Source organism: Schistocerca cancellata, chromosome 1 (genome assembly GCF_023864275.1).
Source record: "Schistocerca cancellata isolate TAMUIC-IGC-003103 chromosome 1, iqSchCanc2.1, whole genome shotgun sequence".
Classification (NCBI taxonomy): Eukaryota; Metazoa; Arthropoda; class Insecta; order Orthoptera; family Acrididae; genus Schistocerca; species Schistocerca cancellata.
This window is the reverse complement of record NC_064626.1, coordinates 711,394,233-711,417,759: the sequence shown is the minus strand read 5'-3', so window position 1 is coordinate 711,417,759 and position 23,527 is coordinate 711,394,233. Positions and strand designations below refer to the sequence as shown.

Genomic DNA, 23,527 nt, shown 5'->3' with positions numbered 1-23,527 from the left:
CAACTGCTCTTCCAAGTCCTGTGCTGCCTCGAACAGAATTATAATGTGATAGGCAGACCTCAGAGTTTTTATTTCTTATTTCTGAACTTTAATTCTTACTCCAAATTTTTCTTTGGTTTCCTTTACTGCTTGTTCAGTGTACATATTAAATAACATGGTCAATAGGCTACTACCCTGTCTCACTCCCTTTTCAACCCCTTCTTCCCTTTCATACAGGTCAACTCTTGTAACTGCTGTTTCGTTTCCGTACAAGTTGTAAATAGTCTTTCCCTCTCTGTAGTTTCCCTGCTACTTCAGAATTTCAAAGAGAGTGTTCCCGTTAACATTGTCAAAAGCTTTCTCTAAGTCTACAAATGCTATAAATGTATCCTACATTTCTGTGGAATCCAAATTGATCTTTACAGAGATTGGCTCCTGCCAGTTTTTCCATTCTTCTATAAAGAATTTGTATTAATATTTTGCAACCATGACTTGTTAAACTGATAGTTTGGTAATATTCACACCTGTTGGCAACTGCTTTCTATGGAATGGAATTACTACATTCTTCCTGATGTCTGAGGGTATTTTGCCTGTCTCGCACATCCTCCTCACTAGATGGAAGAATTTTGTCATGGCTGGCTCGCCCAAGGCCATCAATAGTTCTGACGGAATATTGTCAACCCCTGGACCTTGTCAAATTCTTCTCGCAGTATCATGTCTCCCATCTCGTCTTCACCTGTGTCCACTTTCCTATCTATAATACCCATAATGCTCCAAATGTCTTCAGTTGGGGAGATATGTGGAGACCTTGCTGCCTGAGATAGTTTGGCAAGCATGAAGACAAGCAATAGAATCTCTTGCCATGTGCGGGTGGACATTATCTTGCTGAAGATGGTTTGCCACGTAGGTAATAAAATGGAGCATAGAATATTGTTGACTTGCTGCTGTGCTGTAAGGGTGCTGAGGATGAGAACCAAAGGGGTCTTACTTTGAAAAGAAATGGCACTCCAGTTATTTGGGTGTATGGTGGGCAACTATTGGGTTGGTATTCCACTGCTGTCTAGGGACATGACCAGACACTGTTCATTGGTCTTCGGGGCTCAATTCGAAGCTCAGTGCTGAAGGCAATTTACTCCAGTCAGTGGGATTCCTGGCCGAATATACGTCTGGAATAGCTTCAGACAGCGTTAGTGTGCCAACCTGACTACTACCTGCCATATGCCCCAGCAACCATGAGCGATGATCCAGATTACCATGTCTTTCCACAGCAAGACCACTTTGGTTTTCATCTGTGTCACCCTTACAACACAGCGATATCAGTGATATTGTATGCCCCATTTTGTTGTCCTCCATGACAAGCCATCCTGGGCTTACATTTCAGCAAGATACTGATCACTTACACATGGTGGGAGTTCTTACTGCTTCTCTTCATGCGTGCCAAACCTTACCTCAACCAGTAAGGTCCCCAGGTCTCTCCCGAATTGAGAACATTTGGAGCATTATGGGCAGGTACCTCCCACCAGTTCCGGATTTTTTTTGTCTGCGTGTATTTCAAAGGAGACTTTAATACCTCTTATGCAAAGTCTGTTCCAAAATGAAGTGCACGTTTGCAACAAACAATGTTTTTCTTACACTGGCAACTATGTATTTGGAACAGAAACAGTAAAAGAGATTACAGTTAATTCCCAAGCCCCAATGAAGCTAGACTTGAGCACAATGCTTAGGGGTAATTTATCTCTGAGTCTAGATGGGCATTTGGGCACCCCAGTTCCTTACAAAGTGGAGTTTGGTGTCTTGTCAATGGCATCAACATGCTCAATTCCAATTTTTGTTGTACATGAGTTTTGTCAGACAATTTTTTACTATACACAGTTTAGAGTGTGTAACCGAAACATTTATATAAAAGAGCAGGGAAATACTAGTTTGACTTTATCAACTAGTGCTTCAGTTCATCAGATGTGTTAAAATTGAAGCTTTAGCATGTTTGACATTCACAGATAATGTTTAAGAAATATAACATTTTGGTCTTATTTTATTAGTGAATAGGGTAGTTCTGTTTGAAACGTGAATCGAGGTGGTGTAGCAGTTAAAATTTAATTCCCAAAGGTGTGTGTACTGTATAAAGATACCTTATTTTACGAACTACTGTACAAATTGTTTACAAAATTCAGTTCCATTAATTTGTATATAGAAATTTAATTACTTAAAACAATTTTTTTAAATTTTTTTACAGGTTCCATTTCAACAACATTCCATTGCGTGGGGAAAACTGGATCCATCGGGCTGGAAAGTAATTGGAGTTAAAAGCATGAAAATGGCTTATGTTATGGATATTTATAAATAAAAATACCATTCCAGTATAATATCGTGTATTTTTCCAGTTACAAAGGCATTACAACATGTATAAATATATCACCTGTAACAAGTATGACAATATACACATTACTGCGTGATGATACAGTGGCTGTCTGAAACACTTAACATCTGAGCAGTTACTTTACCATCAGAAAGAAAAATTCTTTACACTCCTTAATGGCACCAACTGAGTTACCCGGCAAGTCCTGCCCTTTGACGACACTTGTGCATTAATGCTCTTAACATAAACTGTTTACGTGAGAGGCTGCGTACTTGTTTCAGGAAGACATCCAAATCTATCACACCACGCCGCAGTGCTTCGCCCATATAATAAATAGCATCTTCGTTGGCCGCCTCTTCAGCAAATGCATTAAGTAATCTGAAACAAATGAAAGTTTAACTTCTCATAAAAACAGAGAGCAAGTTAAATCCCATGTTACAAGAAATCAGTACTGAGACGCAGAGAAGATTTCAATCTTTGATGTTGCAAGGGAAAGGTTCTCTTAATTTCTGAAATGTTTATATTCAGAGCATACTCCAATTATTAAATGCTAAGTTTGTCACCTCCTTAATACTGTCTGTGTAGATTTTTCTGACCCTTTAACGTGCTACTATCACCTTAAAACATGTAATGGTATTACATTTCGAGAGTGAGTGAGTTTCATCATATACTACACTTTTGTCACCAGAACCATAGAGCTATTGCGCAAGCAAATTTTACTCTGTGTACCTCTGCATCTTGTACATAACTTGTTACATCCATCAGAAATATATTAAGGTATTTCATTCAAGTGTTGCATTCCTTCATTTAGAAGCTCCTGAATATCTCACCCCACCTCCATATTGGGCTGATAGCTCTGCCCCATACCTACAGTTAACAACTTGCTGATTGCTTTTTCAACTGTCACTTTCATTGAAAACTACATCAGATTTGCTCATCAAGAGAGTTACTTGGTCCTTGAAAGACTACTCCCCTTAATAAATATCTGCCCCCCCCCCCCTTTTCAACAGCCACATTCTTTCACTCCCATTAATAATTAATGCTCTGTTTCAAAATTGACCACACAAAGCACACCATAAGTTACTCGGGTCTCTGTATTCACTTCCTCACTAAAACTGTTTCTCTAACACCTCTGGCAGATTTATAATCAAATGTTGGTTCCTCCAATATTTTTCATTACCTTAAACACCTAAAATGCATGAGAAATGAAACACTAACCTTTAATAATTGCATTTTTTGAGCAAGACAACTGTTTCTGAACAGAAATACAAGAATTTTCCATTTCTCACAGCATTCTATAACACTAGTGACAATACTCACAAAGTTGTTGATTTCTATACTTGATATCCTACAGAGCTTATCCAGATTCATCTTTGGCAGTAGTGTGTCTCCAGGGTGTTCAACTCCTCTATTATTATTATTATTATTATTATTATTATTATTATTATATAGTTGCTATGTTCTCATTTTTGTCTTTTACCAGTAATTGTTTTTGTGTTCTGATTTTTACTTTGAAGAATATTGCATTATAACTCTCATTTCTAAGTTACTGTTACTTTCAACATTGTTTCTCATATCCAGTATCTATAATTGCATTGAGTTTTGCTTCCTGCTACCAGCAGTTTAATAAAGTCTGGAACACTGTAGTGTTCCATTTTCAAGAAGAGTCACTAGCAGGTGCACACAATTTCAGAACTACAAAACATATTATAACCTGCTTAAAAAACCAATATCGTCTTTGGGTTTCAACCTGCATTCTTTGAACAACAAAGATGTGAAACTTGTCACACCCCATTCAACTAAAATATCAAAAGGATAGTAAATGAAGGTGCCAAGGTTGACACAGTATTCCTGGATTTACAAGAATTTGATATTGTTTATTACTGTGACACAGTTAAAATATGAGTTTATGAAATATCGGACTGGATTTGTGTTGGATGTAGTTTGGACTTGCTTGTGACATCTTCTGCAAACTTTATAAGCCATCCTGTAGTTTCATTTTGCATGTCTTTGATTTCTTTAATTCTTCAGATTTTGCACACTACACTCAAGTTCTCTTGAGATTGTCAATTTATTCATACAGTAGTTTTTCTCTTGTGGTTTAACACACTGACTGCCACACACATAGACGGATGTTTCAACCAGGACACTACTGTATTGAGTGTGATACTTTGCTTTGCTGTGGCCTCATGGTAGTGAATGTGTTAGTAATTACTGGTATGTTTCAACATCATCATCATCATCATCATCATCTTGAGTTTTTACCAATGCCTGTAACCAGGAATTGTCAACAAACATAAGTGTTCATTGTTTTATGATTTAGTTTAGCATAATGTACTTTATGGGGGACATTTAGCTCCTAACTGTGCTCTAACTCTATTGAAATGTAGATTCATCAGAAGATTCACAATAAGCAAATACTGCTGATTAGTGGAAGCCAAAGGGCAAAACTCTTAGAATTTGAGCTAGATCAACATTTTTCTTACATAACACAACTTTTAAAGTGATAGTGCCACCACGCATATTGGAAGAACTGTTGACGTAGCTGTGAGATTGCAGCCACAATGAGGAAAGAAGAATGGAACTTGTGAAATCAAGTGGTGAGTTGGGGCTTACAAAAGTCTCAATAGCACAAATTCTGTCTTAACACATTGGATGTTTCAGTACCAGGCCAAGGCATTATGTGTAAGATTCTGCTGTGGCTGCCAACAGCCTTGTGGCAGTCAACATGTACTCCATCTGAAGCTGCCACTCCTGAGACTTAAAGATGGATATTATTTTTAGATCCTGAAACTTTTCTTGGAATGAAAGTGGTTAGCTTATAACACACACCTGGAGTTTGCTGTTCCTTCCTTTGAATTAGTTCACTTGCCTGAGTGTAGAATCACAGTGCAAGTCTTTCCAGAGAGGAACAAAATTTATATTATTCATTATGCAGCTCTGTGTGAGGCAACAGAGCCTCTGGGGATATTTTCTTGTGCTTGTAGTCATCTGTGACATGTATTGACTGGGAATCTATCACTTAATGTATGAAAGGAGAATGGCTGAAACCTGATAAGAAACCATATGGGAATGCAGTATCATCAATGTATTTCTTTAGGCTACTACTTACAGATGGCCACTTCAGTTTGTCCTTCACTCAAGGAATAACAATATGTACTATATTCATCATTATGGCCATCATGCGAGTATTTTACCGCTGGCACCACTTCTCACTGACCATATTCCACTTCCTTCAATCGTGCTACTGTACTTGTAGTCCAGCCATCCATCACTTCCCAGACCTCCGAAGGTTGTCCACACTTCCTTCTTTGCAATGAGGTCCACTGCTCCCGTTCCTTTGGCCTTCAACTATTGTCCATCCTTTCAAGAACCATTTTAGATGTTTCAACTATAAGGTGCCTATTACTGATCCACGTGGAAATGAAAGGGAGGGTTTAGGGCTTCTAACCGTAACTTTAAATATACACAAAGGGGTCTTATTTCATTTCATGAGTAATGTCTGGTTCATCCAATCACAAATAAAGACACACTGTCTGAAAACTGAGTACGAGCAGACAAATATATGATTATCTCTTTGTAGTGATATCCACGGCCAGAACAACACAAACCCCCAACCTAAACTATTTCAACAACAGAATGAGCTGAGAGCATTACGCACCTACAAAACATGGCTATCAACACAAAAACTGTCAATACTGTAGAATGAGAAGTTTCATCCAGTGAAGTTATTTTATGTCTATTTGTGGAGCACAATGTAAATGCAAAGTCGGGAGTTGGAGCTACTTCCTTGATTTTTTAGACTACTCTTGTGCATCCTCTAAGAACTTGCAGTCACCTGTACAGTTAGAAATACTTTATGCTCACAAGTTTTCCCTCAATGTGCAGTAGGTACTTGTCACTGGCAACCCCTACTACTGATCTGCACCTACCCAGGTAACATCAAAGCTACACACCTTACACTCTTATAAATACCATTTACACGTTTTGATCCATAGCGGTGCATGTCACTTTACCTGATAACTGGGGTATCAAGTGAAATTTGTGACTGGATGAGGACTTTTTGGTAGGAAGGACACAGTATGTTATCTCGGATGGAGAGTCATCGACAGATGTAGAAGTAACTTCGGGTGTGCCCCAGGGAAGTGTGTTGGACACTTGCTGTTCATGTTGTATATTAATTATCTTGCAGACAATTAACAGTAAAATCAGCTGTCTGCAGACGATGCAGTCATCTATAATGAAGCACTATCTGAGAGAAGCTGCATAAATATTCAGTCATATCTTGATAAGATTTCAGCATGGTGCAGAAATTGGCAACTAAATGTTCAGAAATGCAAAACTGTTCATGTCACAAAATGAAAAAAAGAAAAAACTGATAGTATCGTATGACTAATATCAATGAGTCACTGTTGAAATCGGCCAACTCATACAAATAATTAGTAAGGATATGAAATGGAATGATCACATAGGTTCAGTCATGGATAAAGCAGTGGGGGGAAATGCAATCAGTCTACAAGAGAGATTACTTACAAATCACTCATGCAACCCATCCTAGAATATTGTTCAAATGTGTGGGACCTGTACCAGACAGGACTTAACAGGGAACACTGAACGTATACAGAGAAGGGCAGCACAAACGATCACAGGTTTGTTTAATGAGAATGTCACAGAGATACTGAAAGAACTGAAATGGCAGACTCTTGAAGCAGACGTAAATTATCCCGAGTTAGTCTATTAACACAGTTTCAAGGAGCAGCTTTAAATGATTAGGGATATACTACAACCCCCTCCGTATCACTCACACAAGGATCATGAGGATAAGATTTAGAATAATTACTGCACACACAGAGGCATTAAAACAATCATTCTTCCTGTGCTCCATACATGAATGGAGCAGGAAGAAACCGTAATAACTGATACAATGGGATGTACGCTCTGCCATGCACCTCACACTGGTTTGCAGAGTATAGGTGTAGATGTAGATAATTGGCAGACTTTGAACTGCATCAACTCTATGCCCAACCGGAATACAGCCAGTGCTGACAGTTCTGTCTACTTAATTTTGGACTTACAATACTGTATATGCGTAATAAGTAAAATCATGTGTAACATTTGCGATCAATGTGCTAGTTCCAAATTTGGGTGTAGGAGTACTGCATATTCTAATTCAAAATATCAATGAAAGGCCTTACCTAGACATTTGCTTGAAAGTTATCGCTTTATTTACTGATTATTCCTGTCCAATATTATTGTTGATGACACTGGCTGTCCTTACGTTACCTTCAAAATTATATAGTGTTGGGTTTTGTTTACTACGAACTGCTTCCCAGGTGTGTGTCTATTGCAGCTAACTTTTTTTGCAAACAAGTGCAACATTTTTCAGTCACGATCTAAGGAAAAAAAACTACCAAGTGCTACTACAGCACGATAATGCCTACCTGTATGTGATGATATGACCAAAGCAGTTATCGAGGAGATCCCTTGCTGTACTTATTCTCCTGATCTTGCACTCTCAAATGTTTATCTTATTTACTCCTTGTTGAACAACCACGAAGAAAATTTATTTATAGACGAAAGCATGCTTCAAACTTGGCTTGACATCTTTACCTCCAAACCAATAGATTTCTACAAGTGTGGAAATGGAGAACTATCTGAACATTGGCAGACTGTTACGGAAAAGGTGAGATTATACTGTTAATGATTAATTGCTCTTTCATGATTTTCTTATTTAAACAAACTAACAAAAAAATGTTGTAAAATATGTGCTGTAGTAATACAAATTAATTACATTTATCGTGACAACCCTGTGACAAAGGTCTCTTTTTAATAAAAGTATCTGTAACACAAGCCTGCGTAAAACTTCATGAATTAATAAGGTACTATGCACTTCTGACCTCAACAGTCTAGGTTGGTTGGTTGATTTGTGGGGGTTGAAGGGATCAGACTACAAAGGCTATCGGTCCTTTTTTCCACGATCATGAAATGCCCACAAGGAACAAAAACAAGCAACAAAGATGACACAAAACAAGAAAGACAGACAAAGACCAGAAAAGAGGAATTAAAAATACACAGAGTGTTACAGTGGTTGGCCGAACACGGACACAAAAAAAGGAAAAGGAAAAGCCAACCACCAAGAGAGACACTAAAAAGCCCAATCTAAAACTGTAGGCCAAAGGCCAGACTCGACACAAAAGAAAGAGACAAACCCTCAGATCGAGGGATAAAAGCCCCCTGCACAAATAAAACTCAAAATTAAGCCAGCTATGGCAACATCATCCGATAAAAGTGCAAGGAGCGTATCAGGCAGTGCAAACGTCTGCCTGAGTGCAGTTAAAAGCGGACAGTCCAACAAAATGTCGACCAATGTCAATGTTGAATCACAGTGACAGAGGCGGGTCCTCGCGGCACAATAAATAACTGTGTCATCCCGGTGTGGCCAATGCACAGCCGCCAGAGTACAACAGAGTCCTTGCGACAGGCCCACAAGGAGGAGCGCCACACATCAGTAGTCTCCTTGACGATCTAAAGTTTGTTGGGTGAAGGCAGGGTGTGCCACTCATCACCCCAGGTACCAAGGACCTTCTGCCGCAAAACTGAACGGAATCACACTCCGAAAGGCCAATCTCCAAAGCTGGTGCACTGACAGCCTGTTTCGCCAGTGTGTCAACAGATTCATTACCCGGGATGCCAACATGACCCGGGGTCCACATAAAAACCATGGAGTGGCTGCAACGGGCAAGAGTATGGATGGACTCCTGGACAGCCATCACCAAACAACAGCGAGGAAAACACTGGTTGATAGCTCGTAAACCACTCAGGGAGACACTAAAGATAACGAAGGTCTCGCGTGAGCAGGAGCAGATATACTCTAGGGCGCGAGAGATGGCGACCAGCTTGGCTGTGAAAACACTGCAGCCAGCCGGCAATGAGCATCGTTCCAAATGATTACAAAGAGTAAGAGCATAACCAGCTTGACCAGCAACTATCTAACCGCCGGTATAGGCCATGTCACAGCGGTGAAACGCAAGAAGGACGGACAGAAAGTGGCGGCGTAGTGTCTCAGGAGGGACTGAGTCCTTCGGGCCCTGTGCCAAATCCAGCCAAAGACATGGGCAGACACACACCATGGGGGTATACGTATATGGGACAGGAAAAGAGGTGGGAGAGGGAAAAACTCAAGCCCAGAGAGAAGAGCCCGAACGCGAACCGCAATTGTACACGCTGACTGGGAATGCCATTCTGGAAGATGGACGACCAAGTTGGGGAACAGGAGACGGTAATTTGGATGCCCAGGCAAGCAACAAACATGTGCAGCATAAGTGGCCAGTAGTCGTTGGCACTGGATCTGCAGTGGAGGGACACCAGCCTCCACAAGTAGGCTGTTTACAGGGCTTGTGCAGAAAGCTCCAGTTGCGAGTCGGATCCTGCAGTGATGTATGGGGTCAATTAACAGCAATGCGGAAGGCAATGCCGAATCGTAAGCCATGCTTCCATAATCGAGACAGGACTGATTCAATGCCTGATACAGTTGTAGAAGGGTAGACTAATCGGCAGCCCGGATGGTGTGACTAAAGCAATGAAGAGCGTTAAGATGCCGCCAGCACATTTGCTTAAGCTGCCGAATATGAGGGAGCCAAGTCAATTAGGCATCAAAAAGCAAGTCCAAAAACTGATGCGTCTCCACTACGGCAAGAGGTTCAACGTCAAGATAAAGCCATGGCTCAGGGTGAACACTGCGATGCCGGCAGAAATGTATGACGCAGGTCTTGGTAGCCGAGAACTGGAAGCCATGTGTGATGGCCCAAGACTGCACCCTGCCGTTTAGCAACCACAATGCCAGTGGAGCTATAGTACAGGTAAAAGTCATCGGCATACAAAGAAGCCGATACAGACATTCCCACAGCTGCAGCTAGCCCATTGATAGCAACTAACGAGACGCAGACACTCAAGACAGAGCCTTGTGGGACCCCATTCTCCTGGATTCGGGAGGAACCAACTTACATGCGGAAGGAACAAAGCGACAGAAAATTTTATAAAAAGCAGGAGCGGGCCCCTAAGACCCCACCCATGAAACATTGTGAGGATGTATGTTGCCATGTCATATCTTACACCTTCTGCATGTCAAAAAAGATGGCAACCAGATGCTGACGGTGGGCAAATGTCGTGCGGATGGCAGACTCCAGGCAGACCAGATTATCGGTGGCAGAGCCGCCTTTACAGAACTGACCCTGGGACGGAGCCAGAAGGCCCCAAGACTCGAGTAGCAAACTCGACCTCCGGCTAACCATGCGTTCAAGCAACTTGCACATAACATTGGTGAGGCTAATGGGGCAGTAGCTATCCACCTCCAAGGGGTTCTTGCCAGGCTTCAACACTGGGATGATAATGCTTTCCCGCCACTGAGAGGAGAACTCATGCTCAACCCAGATACGGTTGAAAAGGTTGCGGGAAGTGTCGCTTGCTGTCCACCGAGAGGTGTTTGAGCATCTGATAGTGGATGCGATCTGGCCCAGGAACCGTATCAGGGCAAGCGGCTAGGGCACTGTGGAATTCCCACTCACTGAATGGAGCATTGTACAATTCGAGGTGGCACGTATGGAATAAAAGGCTCCGACTTTCCAACCGCTCTTTCAGGGAGTGGAAGGCCAGTGGATAATTCGTAGAAGCAGAACTCTGAGCATAATGCTCTGCTAAGAATTCTGCAATCGTGTCTGATTCAGTACAGACTGCTCCATTCGGGGAGAGCCCAGGTACACTGACGGGTGTCTGATACCCATAGAGGCGCTTAATCTTGCACCAAACCTGCAATGGAGAGGTATGGATGCCAATGGTGGAGACATACTGTTCCCAGCACTCCTGCTTCCGTCGGCATATAAGGTGTTGGGCTCGGGCACGGAGCTGTTTAAAGGTAATGAGGTGTTCCAATGATGGGTGCCGCTTATGATGCTGGAGGGCCCACCTGCGATCTCTAACCGCCTCAGCAATTTCTGGTGACCACCAAGGCACAATCCTCCGCCGAGGTGACCGGTAAGAACTGGGAATTGCAGATTCGGCGGCACAAACGATGCCAGTGGTGATCGTGTGAACCACCACATCAATGGCGGCATGAGAAAGAGGCTCAAGAGTGGCAATGGAGATGAACGAGTCCCAGTCAGCCTTATTCAAAGCCCATCTGGCAAGGCGCCCAGGTGAGTGATGCTGGGGCAGTGGCAAAAAGATTGAAAAGTGCTCACTACCGCACAAGTCGTCATGCACACTCCATTGGACAAATGGTAGGAGGTCAGGGCTGCAGACTGAAAGGTCGATGGCTGAATATGGCACCATCATTTAAAAGAGAAAGGTCGAGTTGTGCCAACACTTGCTCAACGACAGTTTCTCAGCCTGTTGCCACCAATCCACCCCACAAAAGGTTATGGGCATTAAAGTCTCCCAATAACAGAAAAGGTGGCAGAAACTGGGCTATCAGTGCAGCCAATACATGCTACGGGACATCACCATCCTGTGGAAGATAGAGACTGCGGACAGTAACATCCTGAGGCATCCACACCCGAACAGCGACAGCCTCTAAAGGTGTTTGAAGAGGGGGACACTCGCTGTAAAGAGAGTTATGGATGTAGACACAGACTCCACCAGATAGACTCTCATAAGCTGCCTGATTCTTATAATAACGTCAATAGCCACGGAGGGCGGGGGTTCGCATCGTCGGAAACCAAGTTTCCTGGAGAGCAGTGCAGAAGAAAGTGTGAAGGCTGAGAAGTTGTCAGAGCTCAGCAAGGTGGTGGAAAAAACCGCTGCAATTCCACTGGAGGATGACATTGTCCGCAGCCAAAAAAGGCGAGAAGGGACCAAGGAGGCAGATTATTTATTATTTCGCTGTATCACCTGCTGACACTGATTGAGTACCTGTGCAATTGACTTCCATGGTGTCTGAGGGTCCGGCGAGATGTAGGTTCTCAGCGGACGCCAGAATATCCACCCCATCCTCAGACGCAGAGCTTGTAGGTTGCAGTGGGGTGGGCGCCACTGCAAGTTCCTTGGTCTTCGAGGTCTTATTCTTGGACTTTTCTTGCTGCTCCTTGGGTTTCACTGGTTGGGAGGGCTTCACTGATGCAGTCGCTGGGACCAAGGAGGATCATGAAGCCCTATGACCAGCTGCTTGTGGGCACTTACGCCACTGGCAGGTGTCATTCTTCCCACTGGTGGAAACCTGGGAAGGGAGGGACCCAAGGGACCCCTTCCAGGTGAGAGGAACCGAAGAAGTTCGACACTTTTCCGGCTTCAAAGTGGGGACAGATGTCCCCGATGGGTGGGGAGGGTGTTGTTCCCGAAGTAGGTGGCACAGGAGCAACAGGGAGGGTAGTGCCCCCCCACAGTCAAGAGGGCTCAGGGAGCCGACTGGAATTCGCTGAACTGATGGGGCTATCATTGTTGTAGTGGCAGCATAAAAGGAAGTCATTCGCACATGATGGAGTTGTTCATATTTCCTCTTAGCCTCAGTGTAAGACAGTCAGTCCACGGTCTTATATTCCAGGATTTTCTGCTCTTTCTGTAAAATCCTGCAGTCTGGTGAGAAAGTTGAATGACGCTCTCCGCAGTTGACACAGGTGGGAGGTGGGGCACATGGATTATTAGGATGTGATGGGCGCCCGCAATCTCGACATGTGAGGCTGGAAGTACAGCGGGAAGACATATGGCCGAACTTCCAGCACTTAACACTGCATCAGGGGAGGGATATAGGGCTTGACGTCACAGCGGTAGACTATCACCTTGACCTTCTCAGACAATGTACCACCCTCGAAGGCCAAGATGAAGGCACCGGTGGCAATCTGATTATCTCTCAGACCCTGATGAACGCGTCAGACAAAATGAACACTCGCCACTCTAAATTCGCACGCAGCTCATCATCAGACTGCAAAAGAAGGTATCTGTAGAATATAATACCCTGGACCATATTTAAACTCTTATGGGGCATGATGGTTACTGAAACATCCCTCAACTTGCCACAAGTGAGTAATGCCCGTGACTGGGCAGAGGGTGCTGTTTTTATCAAAACTGACCCAGAGCGCAATTTGGACAAGCCCTCCACTTCCCCAAACTTGTCCTCTAAATGCTCTGCAAAGAACTGAGGCTTCATGGACACAAAGGATTCCCCATTAGCTCTCGTACATACTAGGTAGCGGGGCAAATAAGCGTCTCTGCCATTCTTAGCTTTTCGTTCCTCCCATGGTGTGGCCGGAGAGGGAAACGATTTGGGGTCATATGTGTGTGCATTAAATTGAGCCCTGGAACACTTAGATACCGCTGGCAGCTGGCCACCAGCAAGAGATGTGCCACACTTCACTGCGTGTCATCTGCCCTGATGCCACCCATTCCAACCAAGGACCCTCCCCTCGGGTGCCACCCAGCCCCAGCAAGGGCCACCTGGCAGGTTGGCCATTGCCGGGATTCCTGATGCCCCAGGGAGATGGGCATCTACTCCTTGGCATACGTGGGGAGTTAATGGTGCAGGCATCAGCAGAGCGATCCCTGTGTGGTCAGGGGGCTACAACCAACAGGGTACATGGCGACCCCACCATTATGGACTGGCTCCCGTGCTGGATATCACGTGCAAAGAAGTCCATGGTCATCGGCAGTGCAGAAAGCGACACAGCATAGTGGATGCCGGAAACTGCATCCAGGATTGTATCCTTGCCCAAGAGATGAAGAGTGAGTGAGACTGCAATGCAACGAGGAGAAAGCAGGCTAAAGATCTCAGTGCATGATGGACACGATGCCCCATGTAAGGCGCCCTTCCCCAATTGGCTCACTCTTCAGAAAAATTTGGAAGTATGAAGGTCAAATCCTACAGGGGACCATCACATAAAGGCCGAAACGTGAGAGACTCCTTTTAGTCGCCTCTTATGACAGGCAGGAATACCGCGGGACTATTCTAACCCCTGGACCCGCAGGGGGTAAACAGTTTATGCTACTTGCAGTCCTGCCTTACGCATAAAGAAGCAACATTATTACAGCAGATGCAGAAAACTGCATGTATTATCAAGAGTTCTGCAGCTTCCAGTCATAGAGCACTGAACTGAGTTTATGAAAACTTATGATGGTAAAGTATTCTTAAGATTTCCCTACTGTTTTTGAATCTGGTTATACTTGTAAAGCAGTCAGAGAAGTGCTGACGTGGTGGTGAATGAAGTTTTGTAGGCATTCAACAGCATGATTACTAGTTCCTTTATCGTCATCATCAGTGAGCTAACAGAAGAGTTTTGTGAACAATAAGGCAGTCGGATCAAGAGCTGTCACACATGGTATGGCTTGTGGAGAACAGTGAACTGGAATTATTGATAAGACAAGCTGTAGGATTTGCAGAAAAAGAGGAAGGGTGGAAGACGTTCTTGTTCCCGTAACCCTCCTGGCCTCAACCTTCGTTAGTCACTGTCCTCACCCATCCAGTCCCCTCCCTGTTGCCATTCCAGCACTACACAGCCGTCATTTCACCGCCACACCCAGTCTTTTAATTTCTTTTACTTCTCTCCTTTCCGCTACTTACCCCCTCCCCCCCTCCGCACCTTCTCTCCTGCCCTCCGTCTAAACTGCAACACTTGACTGTCCGCCACTCCCACCATACTATCCCTCCCCCTCCCTGCCCCAGCCTCCTCCTTACCCCCACCTAGTCACCACTCCCATCATGCACTGGTGCTGCTGTTCGCAGTGCAGTGTGGTCTCAGCTCTCTGAGACTGCAGATGTGTGTGCAAGTTGCATTTATCTGTGTGTGTGTGTGTGTGTGTGTGTGTGTGTGTGTGTGTGTGTGTGTGTGCGCGTGCGTGCGTGTGCGTATGTGTGTCTACTGCTGACAAAGGCCTTAATGGCCGAAAGCTTTAATTGTGTGAATCTTTTTGTTGTGCCTATACCAACTCAGCATCTCCTCTATATGGTGAGTAGCAACTTTCCTTCTCTGGTACTGTTGCATTCCATCCTGGATTTTCCATTGTTCAAATAAGTTTGGATATGCCTCAAAGATGTGGCGGGACTGTAACGGGTAGGGTCGCTATGCAGATGCTCTGAGGGCGGTATATAGCCATGTGTGAGGTAAATTTGACCAATACAGATGTGGTGCACAGGGTCTAGTGGTTTTAAAACAGAAGGTGCTGTTAACTCCTAAGTGACTCTTCCATAGTTGGAACTGAGTTAAAAATAAATGATGTGATATTTTACCTGCCGAGCTGATCACCAAGAAATGTTTCCAGGAAGACATACAACATATAATTTCTGTATGCAAGATGCCTTGAGGTGCTTTATGTGTGATAACCATATCAGTTCATGCTCAAACAGCAGTCCTACAAAACAACTGTTGTCTACCACTTCCAGGGATTAGATGTCCAAATATAATTCATGATGCAGGCAGGGGGATCAAATTCTGTGAAAGTGTACATGCCAGGATGTTTTCAGTGATTAACTATACTTATTCCTTCTGAATGACCTCTCAAAAATGATGTTCTACTGAATGTAATGACATAGAACTACAGTGCTGAGAGAAATCATTGACATAGAAGGCAGATTATACCTATGATGAATCACATCTATACTCTGCAAACCACTGTGACATGCATGCAGAAGGCAAGTCCCATTATACCAGTTCTTAGAGTTTTCTCCCCTTCCATTCATCTATGGAGCAAGGGGAGAATGATTGTCTGAGTGCCTCTGCATGTATTGCACTTAATCTAATCTTGTCCTAAAGATCCCTATGGAAGTGAGATATACACCACCGTGATCCAGACATCTGTTTGAAAGTTCATGACGCCCTCCACTGGTACTGCTGGAATTCAATATGGTGTTGACCCACCCTTAGCCTTGATAACTTCCACTCTTGCAGGCATATGTTCAATCAGGTGCTGGAAGGTTTCTTGGGGAATGGCAGCCAATTCTTCACAGAGTGCTGCGCACTGAGGAGAGGTATTGATGTCTGTCAGTGAGGCCAGACATGAAGTTGGCATACCAAAACATCCCACAGGTGTCATACAGGATTCAGGTCACGACTCTGTGCAGGCAAGTCCTTTACAGGGATGTTGCTGTTGTGTGACCACTCAGCCACAGGCAGAGCATTATGAACAGGTGCTTTATCATGTTGAAAGATGCAATCGCCACCCCCAAATTGCTCTTCAACAGTGGGAAGCAAGAAGGTGCTCAAAACATAAATGTAGGCCTGTACTGTGATAGTGCCATGCGAAACAACAAGGGGTGCACGCCCCCTCCATGAAAAACACGACCACAGCACTGCCTCTGAATTTTACTGTTGGCACTACACATGCTGGCAGATGATATTCACTGGGCATTGGCCATACTCACACCCCGCCATCACATTGTCACCATCGCATTGCCACATTGTGTACTGTGATTTGTCACTCCACACAACATTTTTCCACTGTTCAGTCGTCCAATGTTTAAGCTCCTTACACCAAGCGAGGCGCCATTTGGCATTTACCGGCGTGATGTGTGGCTCATGAGTAGCCACTCGACCATGAAATCCAAGTTTTCTCACCTCCCACCTAACTGTCATAGTACTTGCAGTGGATCCTGATGCAGTTTGGAATTCCTGTGTGATGGTCTGGATAGATGTCTGCCTATTATACATTATGACCCACTTCAACTGTCAGCGGTCTCTGTCAGTCAACAGATGAGGTCGACCTGTATGCTTTTGTGAGGTACGTGTCCCTTCACATTTCCACTTCACTATCGCATCAGAAACAGTGGACCTGGAGTGTGGAAATCTATGGTACAGACGTATGACACAAGTGAAACCCAATCACCTGGTCATGTTCGAAGTCTGCGAGTTCTGCGGAGTGCCCCATTCTGCTCTCTCACAATGTCTAATGACTACTGAGGTCACTGATATCGAATACGTGGCAGTAGGTGGCAGCACAATGCACCTAATATGAAAAATGTATGTTTTTGGGGGTTGATAAAATATTCCTTATTGTCATTTAAAGTTTTTTCTTGAAACTTTGGTTGGCTGAGTTATGGGAAGGGACCATACAGTGAGGTCATCAGTCCCATCAGATTAGGGAGGGTTGGGGGAAGGAAATCAGCCGCGCATTTTCGAAGGAACCGTCCCAGCATTTGCCTGAAGCAATTTAGGGAAATCACAGAAAATCTATACCAGGATGGCTGGACGTGGGTTTCAACCATCATTCTCCTCAATGTGAGCCCAGTGTGCTAACCACTGCACCATCTCGCTTGGTTTTGGAACTTTGTAAGCGTGTTTTCTTGGGATGGTTTACATCCATTTTCAAGAGTCTGCCAGTTCAGTTTCCTCAGCATGTCAGCGACACGGACGAACTAACCTATGGCCATTCACGCTGCCCTTTTGTGTATACATTCAGTATCCCCTGTTGGTCCTATTTGGTACAGGTTCCACATACTTGAGCAATACTCTAGGATGGGTAAAGATCTGAACTGAATATTTATGCAGCATCTTTCAGACAGTATTTCATTATTGATAGCTGCATCACTGCAAAAAGTCTGAGTGTACTATCAATATTGTCAACAGCGTCATTAGTTTCCAAAATGAGCAGCAAGGGTCCCAACACACTTGCCTTGAGCATAGAAAAAGTTACTTCTACATTTGTCAACGACACTCCATCCCAGATAACTTTCTGCATCCTCCCTATCAAAAAGACCTCAATCCAGTAATAAATTCTGCTTGATACCCCATACAAAATTAATAAATGTAGGTGTGGTACCAAGTCAAATGCTTTTCAGGAATAGAGAAATACTGCATCTACCTGACTGCCTTGATCCATGGCTTCCAAGACATCGTGTGAGAGAAGCGTGTTTTGGGTTTCACACGATTAATTTTCTGCTGGTTGACGAGAAGAAGATTATTCTATTCAAGACACCTTATTATGTTTGAGCTCAGAATATGATCTAAGACCCTACAACAAATAGATGTCAAGAATATCTGATGGTAGTTTTGTGGATCACTTCTGCTACCTTTATGATGGATGATTGTGACCTATGTTTACGTCCAATTACTGGGCACAGTTTTTTGTCAGAGAGATCTCAGAGCGAAGTCACAAATTCAATGTAGAATCTAATAGGAAATCCACTGGGTTCTGCACTTTTTTACAACTTTAACAATTCTAGCTCTTGACAGCTAAACACATTTCATTTAGCATCCCCCTATCCATAGTCCTATGCTTTGTTTTACACCTATTATGTGGTAGAGTCTGTTTATTGTGAAGTTTCTTTATAGTGACTGTATACCATGGAGTGCCCATCCCAACATAAACTTTCCTACTATGTATATACCTATTCAGTAAACAGTCAACTGTTCTTCTAAACTTGAACAATAGTTCTTTGACATGTTCACATCTTGAACACAAGTTTCAATTCTGTCATTGAGATACGACACTACTGCTTCTTTATCAGTTTAATGAACATACAAATCTTTCTATTTGTTTTTGTAGACCTTTGCATTTTGATCATCTTTGTTGTTGGAACTGCCCCCTTAGTCACTGATATCATTTTCGATCTGGACATCCTCAAAGATGTCACATTGTTTTGTTGTCGTTAAATCCAATTTATTGCATGATGAGTGAGGTCTGGAAACATTGGTTCTAGAAAGTTTTCAGAGAAGACTACTAAAAAGTTTCACAGTTTGTCTTGTTATACCCACCACTAAAGAAACTATAATTATCCCACTTGATTGTTGGATGAGAACTTAACGTACCACTAACTGGGGTGACTTCAGATAGTGGGGGGGATTTTGCACAGTATCGTTTATTTGCTCTGTACCACTGCGTAGTGACGAATAGCCTCTCATTTTCACTTTCGCATGCTGTTTATTTTAAGCATGATATTGTATTTATTGTGCTCCATGACTTTTCTCTAAGATTGATTGTTTACCTAGACAAATATCTGATGAATAGTCTCATTGCTGAAAGTTCATGCAGTATTGTCAAGTGGAAACTTTGTATTGTTGCAACTGGTGGGAAAGTATTATAATTGCAATTGTCAAAAAGCTCAGTGGCCTATAGCATTGAGACAATTCATGTACAAGTTTGTTGAGTTTTTCATGTAAAGTTATTAAATAATGTCAGTCTTTACAAAACTGTGTACTGTGCAGTGTGATTTCGAGCAATGCCGAGAACGCATAAAAACAGGAAAGGGTGTGATTATGACCCAGCACTTTGAGATAAAGCTGTTCATGATATTCAAATTAGGGTATAGAAAAGCATGTAATTTTTATATAAAAAGCAAAGATGCTGTAACTTACCAAACGAGACAGCGCTGGTAGATACACAATAAAAAACACACAAACACACACAAATTTCAAGCTTTCGCAACCCAAGGTTGCTTCATCAGGAAAGAGGGAAAGACAAAAGGATGTGGGTTTTAAGGGAGAGGGTAAGGAGGAGGAGTCATTCCAATCCCGGGAGCAGAAAGACTTACCTTAGGGGGAAAAAAGGACACATGGGAGGGAGGGAGGGGTGAGTGATTGTGCACCTCATATACAGTCGCCTGGATAATTGTCTCTGATGTGTAGTGCACATCTGACCCATTTCAGGGGACCCTACTGTTCTCAACCCTATGGACCCAGTCTGAGAAGTCATAGTCCAGCTTGTCACAGAAACTTCTCAGTCTCTGGTTCAGACCTACCATTCAGCTCTCAACCTGTGGTCCACAATTGTTCTGAGGACAATGTTGCAGATTGTGGACTTTTTTCAAACTCCGTGAGAGCAAGGCTGGTATTCTCAACCTTCTGTGCTAGTCTCTGGAATGATCCAAAACGACCTCTGCACCCAGACGACAGGCATCTTTTGTTCCAATAAGTTCAACAATCTGCAATTGGTTACACCCTGTTTCTGTGGTTACCAGAACAGCCTCTCAAAAATGCTGAATGAGGCCCCCAGGCATACACACTGAGCACACCTGGTATTTCCCCTACCCTTGTGTGTTTACTTCTCTTGACATGTGACACAGCTTGTTTCCCAACAGGTGAAGTACGTCTTACTGCTGCAATTTCAGTTTAGGGAAGAGCACCTCAAACATTTGGTTAGAGGGATGAGTGTAACATCCTGGGTTCTCCCTGGTCCCTGTCTCCCCTGGATGGCTAGATCTGCCACCAACACACCATTCACAGTCAAGTGGATGAGAAGTGGTAGTGTTTGAGGTACAGTCAGTTCCACAAGAAAGTGTATGCCTTTATGTGTATGAAATAAAAGATGCTATTATAAATATATGTTACATGAAAATACAGGTTATTACTAACTGCACAATTACCTACCTAATAGTTAATCCAATCACTGCCATTACCAATTGTAGCTTGGCATCTTTTTAGAATGTGCTTTCCATAAGATTTTCTGCATGTTCTCTAGGTAATGATTTCCATATCATCCCAATTTTATATAACAGCTGCCTCAAAGAATATATTAGCTTTCCCTTAAGCTTCCTCGTAATATGCGACCAAATATTTTTGATCAGATCTGCATCCAGAGACACTGCAGGTCAATCCATCATGAACACCCCATTATCTTGTTTCCACGCTTTACAGAGATGGCTGCGATGTTTCACATCGTTATCCTCCTGAAGCACTCAGTTTGCCACGTTCAAATGAAATAGCTTCTTAATGGATCTCAGAAGTAATTTTTGATAGATAGTGCATGTTTTTGCACTGCCTCATGATGCTTCTGCCTCATGATGCTTCTGATATTTTACACTCATTTTAAACTGCAACTGACAAAACAAAACATTCAACTCTCACACTGTTTATCTATACATTATGTAAAAGCACACCGAGCACAGATTTGAGACCACTACCACAGGTGTAGAGATGTCACTGTGGATGTTATATTTAAAATTACGGCATACATTTTCTTGTGCAGCTGACTGTACTTTTGGTATATCTGGTGCATGACTGTCAGTAGCCCTCGCAACACACCCATTCACAGCAGTTTCCAATCGCTTGACAGAAGGTAATTTCTGGATGCTTGTGAACAGCAACTAATTCGTCCTGCACCCAAAAAGCATACACAGTGGGGCTGCACTATGCCTGGTGTCATACCTTGCAAGATATTACACCAATAACTGTAAGCTAAGCTTGCTGACACACTTTTAGTTTATGGGCCCAATATGCTACAAGTATTAACAGTAGCCTTTTAGAACTCAAGTGAGCCAGTCGCTCCTCCTCCTTGCAGAATGGTTGAAGAGGAAAGAAAAGGGGTGAAGGAAAAGGATTGGGGAGGTTTAGGAAAAAGGGTAGAGTTCAGGAAAGTCACCCAGAACCACGGGGTCAGGGGAGACTTATCAGATGGGATGATAAGAAAGACTGATTGTTGGGGACTGCACTGGATGAGATTTGAAAACCTGAGAGCTTTAAGGTGAAAGATAAGGTAACATGCAAGACGGACGTTACAGTTAAGACACTGTGTATGAGTTAATAAGAGTGAAAAGCTAAGTGAATTATATGTATGGGAGGCGGATGGCAGGTCAAATAATGAAAGACGTGGAAAACTAAAATAGAGGGAAGAAAGGAATAGTTACTGTGAAGAAATTCTGAGACTGAAGAAATTGATGTAAAGTAAGGCCAGAAGGGTGGTGAGAACCAAGGACATGTAGTGCCAGCTCCTACCTGCGGAGTTCTGAAAAACTGGTGTCTGGGGGAAGAGACCAGATGGCATGTGTGGTGCAACAGGCACTGAGGTCATGTTGTACAGCATGCTTTGCAACAGTGTTTTGTGTTTTGCCGGTATACACCCTCTACCTATGCCCATTCATCCTGACTGGGTGGTAGTCATGCCACTGTAAAAGGCCAAATAGTGTTTACATAACAACTGGTATATGACATGTTGCTTCACAGGTGGCTCTCTCTTTGACAGCATATGTTTTGTCAGTTACAGGGCTGGTGTAGGTGGTTGTAGGAGGGTACATACGGCAGGTCTTACAGCAGGGATGGTCACAGGGGTAGGAACCACAGGGCATGCAGATGGGTACAGAAGGAGCATACGGTCTGCAAGGATACTGTGGAGATTGGGAGAGCAATGAAAAGCTATTCTAGTTGTAGTGGGCAAAATCTCAGACAGAATGGACCTCATCTCAAGGCACAGTTTTACGAAGTCATGGCCTTGTCAAAATAGCTGGTTAATAAATTCAAGACCAGGATAATACTGAGTGATAAGTGGTGTGCTCCTATGTTGCATTTTGGAGGGATCAGCAGTACCAGTATTGGATGTGATGGCCCAGGAAATCTGTTTTTGAACTAGGATGGTGGGGTAATTGCATCCAGTGAAGGCTGAGGCGAGAATGGTGGTGCCTTGCTGTAAAGTGTCTGCATCTGAAGAAATACATCTGCCTCAAATGCCAAGGCTGTATGGAAGGGAACATTTGACAGGGAAAGGATGGTAACTGTCAAAATGTAAGTACTATTGTTTGTCAGTAGATTTAATGTGGACAGCAGTGTGTAGCTGGCCTTTGGTGAGAATGAGAGAGACACCAAGTAAAGTGACATGGGATTTGGAACAGGACCATGTGAAATTTAATTGAGAGAATGTATTTCGAGATTCCAGGAATTTTAACAGGTCAGCCTTACCATGAGTCCATATGGCAAAGATGTCATCAATATATCTAAACCAAACCAGGGCTGAAGGCTTATGGATCCCAGGAAAGCCCCCTCCAAGTGACCCGTGAGAAGGTTGGCATCTGAAGGCTGTAATCTTGATCTGATAGTATGTCTGCCCCTCGAAAATGAATTCGTCGTTGGTAAGTATAAATCTGATTAAGGTTAGCAGGAAGGATGCCATAGGTTTTGAATCAGGTGGGTGCTGACTGAGGAAATGTTCAGCAGCAGACAGACCATGTACGTGGGGGGGGGGGGGGGGGGGATTTTGGTCTAGAGGATGAATGAGCATAGGCAGAGGGTGTATACTGGTCACACACAACATCCTCTTGCAGAGCATGCATTACCACATGACACTCATGACCTCAGTGCCTGTTTCACAACACGTGCCATCTGGATTCTTCCCCCAGACACCAGTTTCTCAGAACTCCGCGGGTGGGAACTGGCGCTACAACATGTCTTTAGTTCTCGCCATCCCCGGGCCTTAATTTACACTAATTTCTTCAGTCTCAGCATTTCTTCACAGTAAATATTCCTTTCTTCATTGCATTTTAGTTTTCTACGTCTTTTTTTGCCATTCCAC

General features: G+C 43.4%; 1 protein-coding gene across 4 annotated transcripts in view; it reads right to left on the bottom strand.

Moving 5' to 3' along the window:
* Nucleotides 1-2,331: 2,331 nt before the first annotated feature.
* The window catches only part of LOC126184835 (tumor susceptibility gene 101 protein), a 157,710-nt gene continuing 136,514 nt past the window's right edge, over nt 2,332-23,527 (bottom strand). For all 4 annotated transcript variants that reach the window (XM_049927428.1, XM_049927439.1, XM_049927448.1 and 1 more), the window contains one exon: nt 2,332-2,713. In XM_049927428.1, coding sequence (XP_049783385.1) covers nt 2,527-2,713 — 187 coding nt within the window. In that variant the 3' untranslated portion in view covers nt 2,332-2,526. The remainder of the gene's footprint in view (nt 2,714-23,527) is intronic.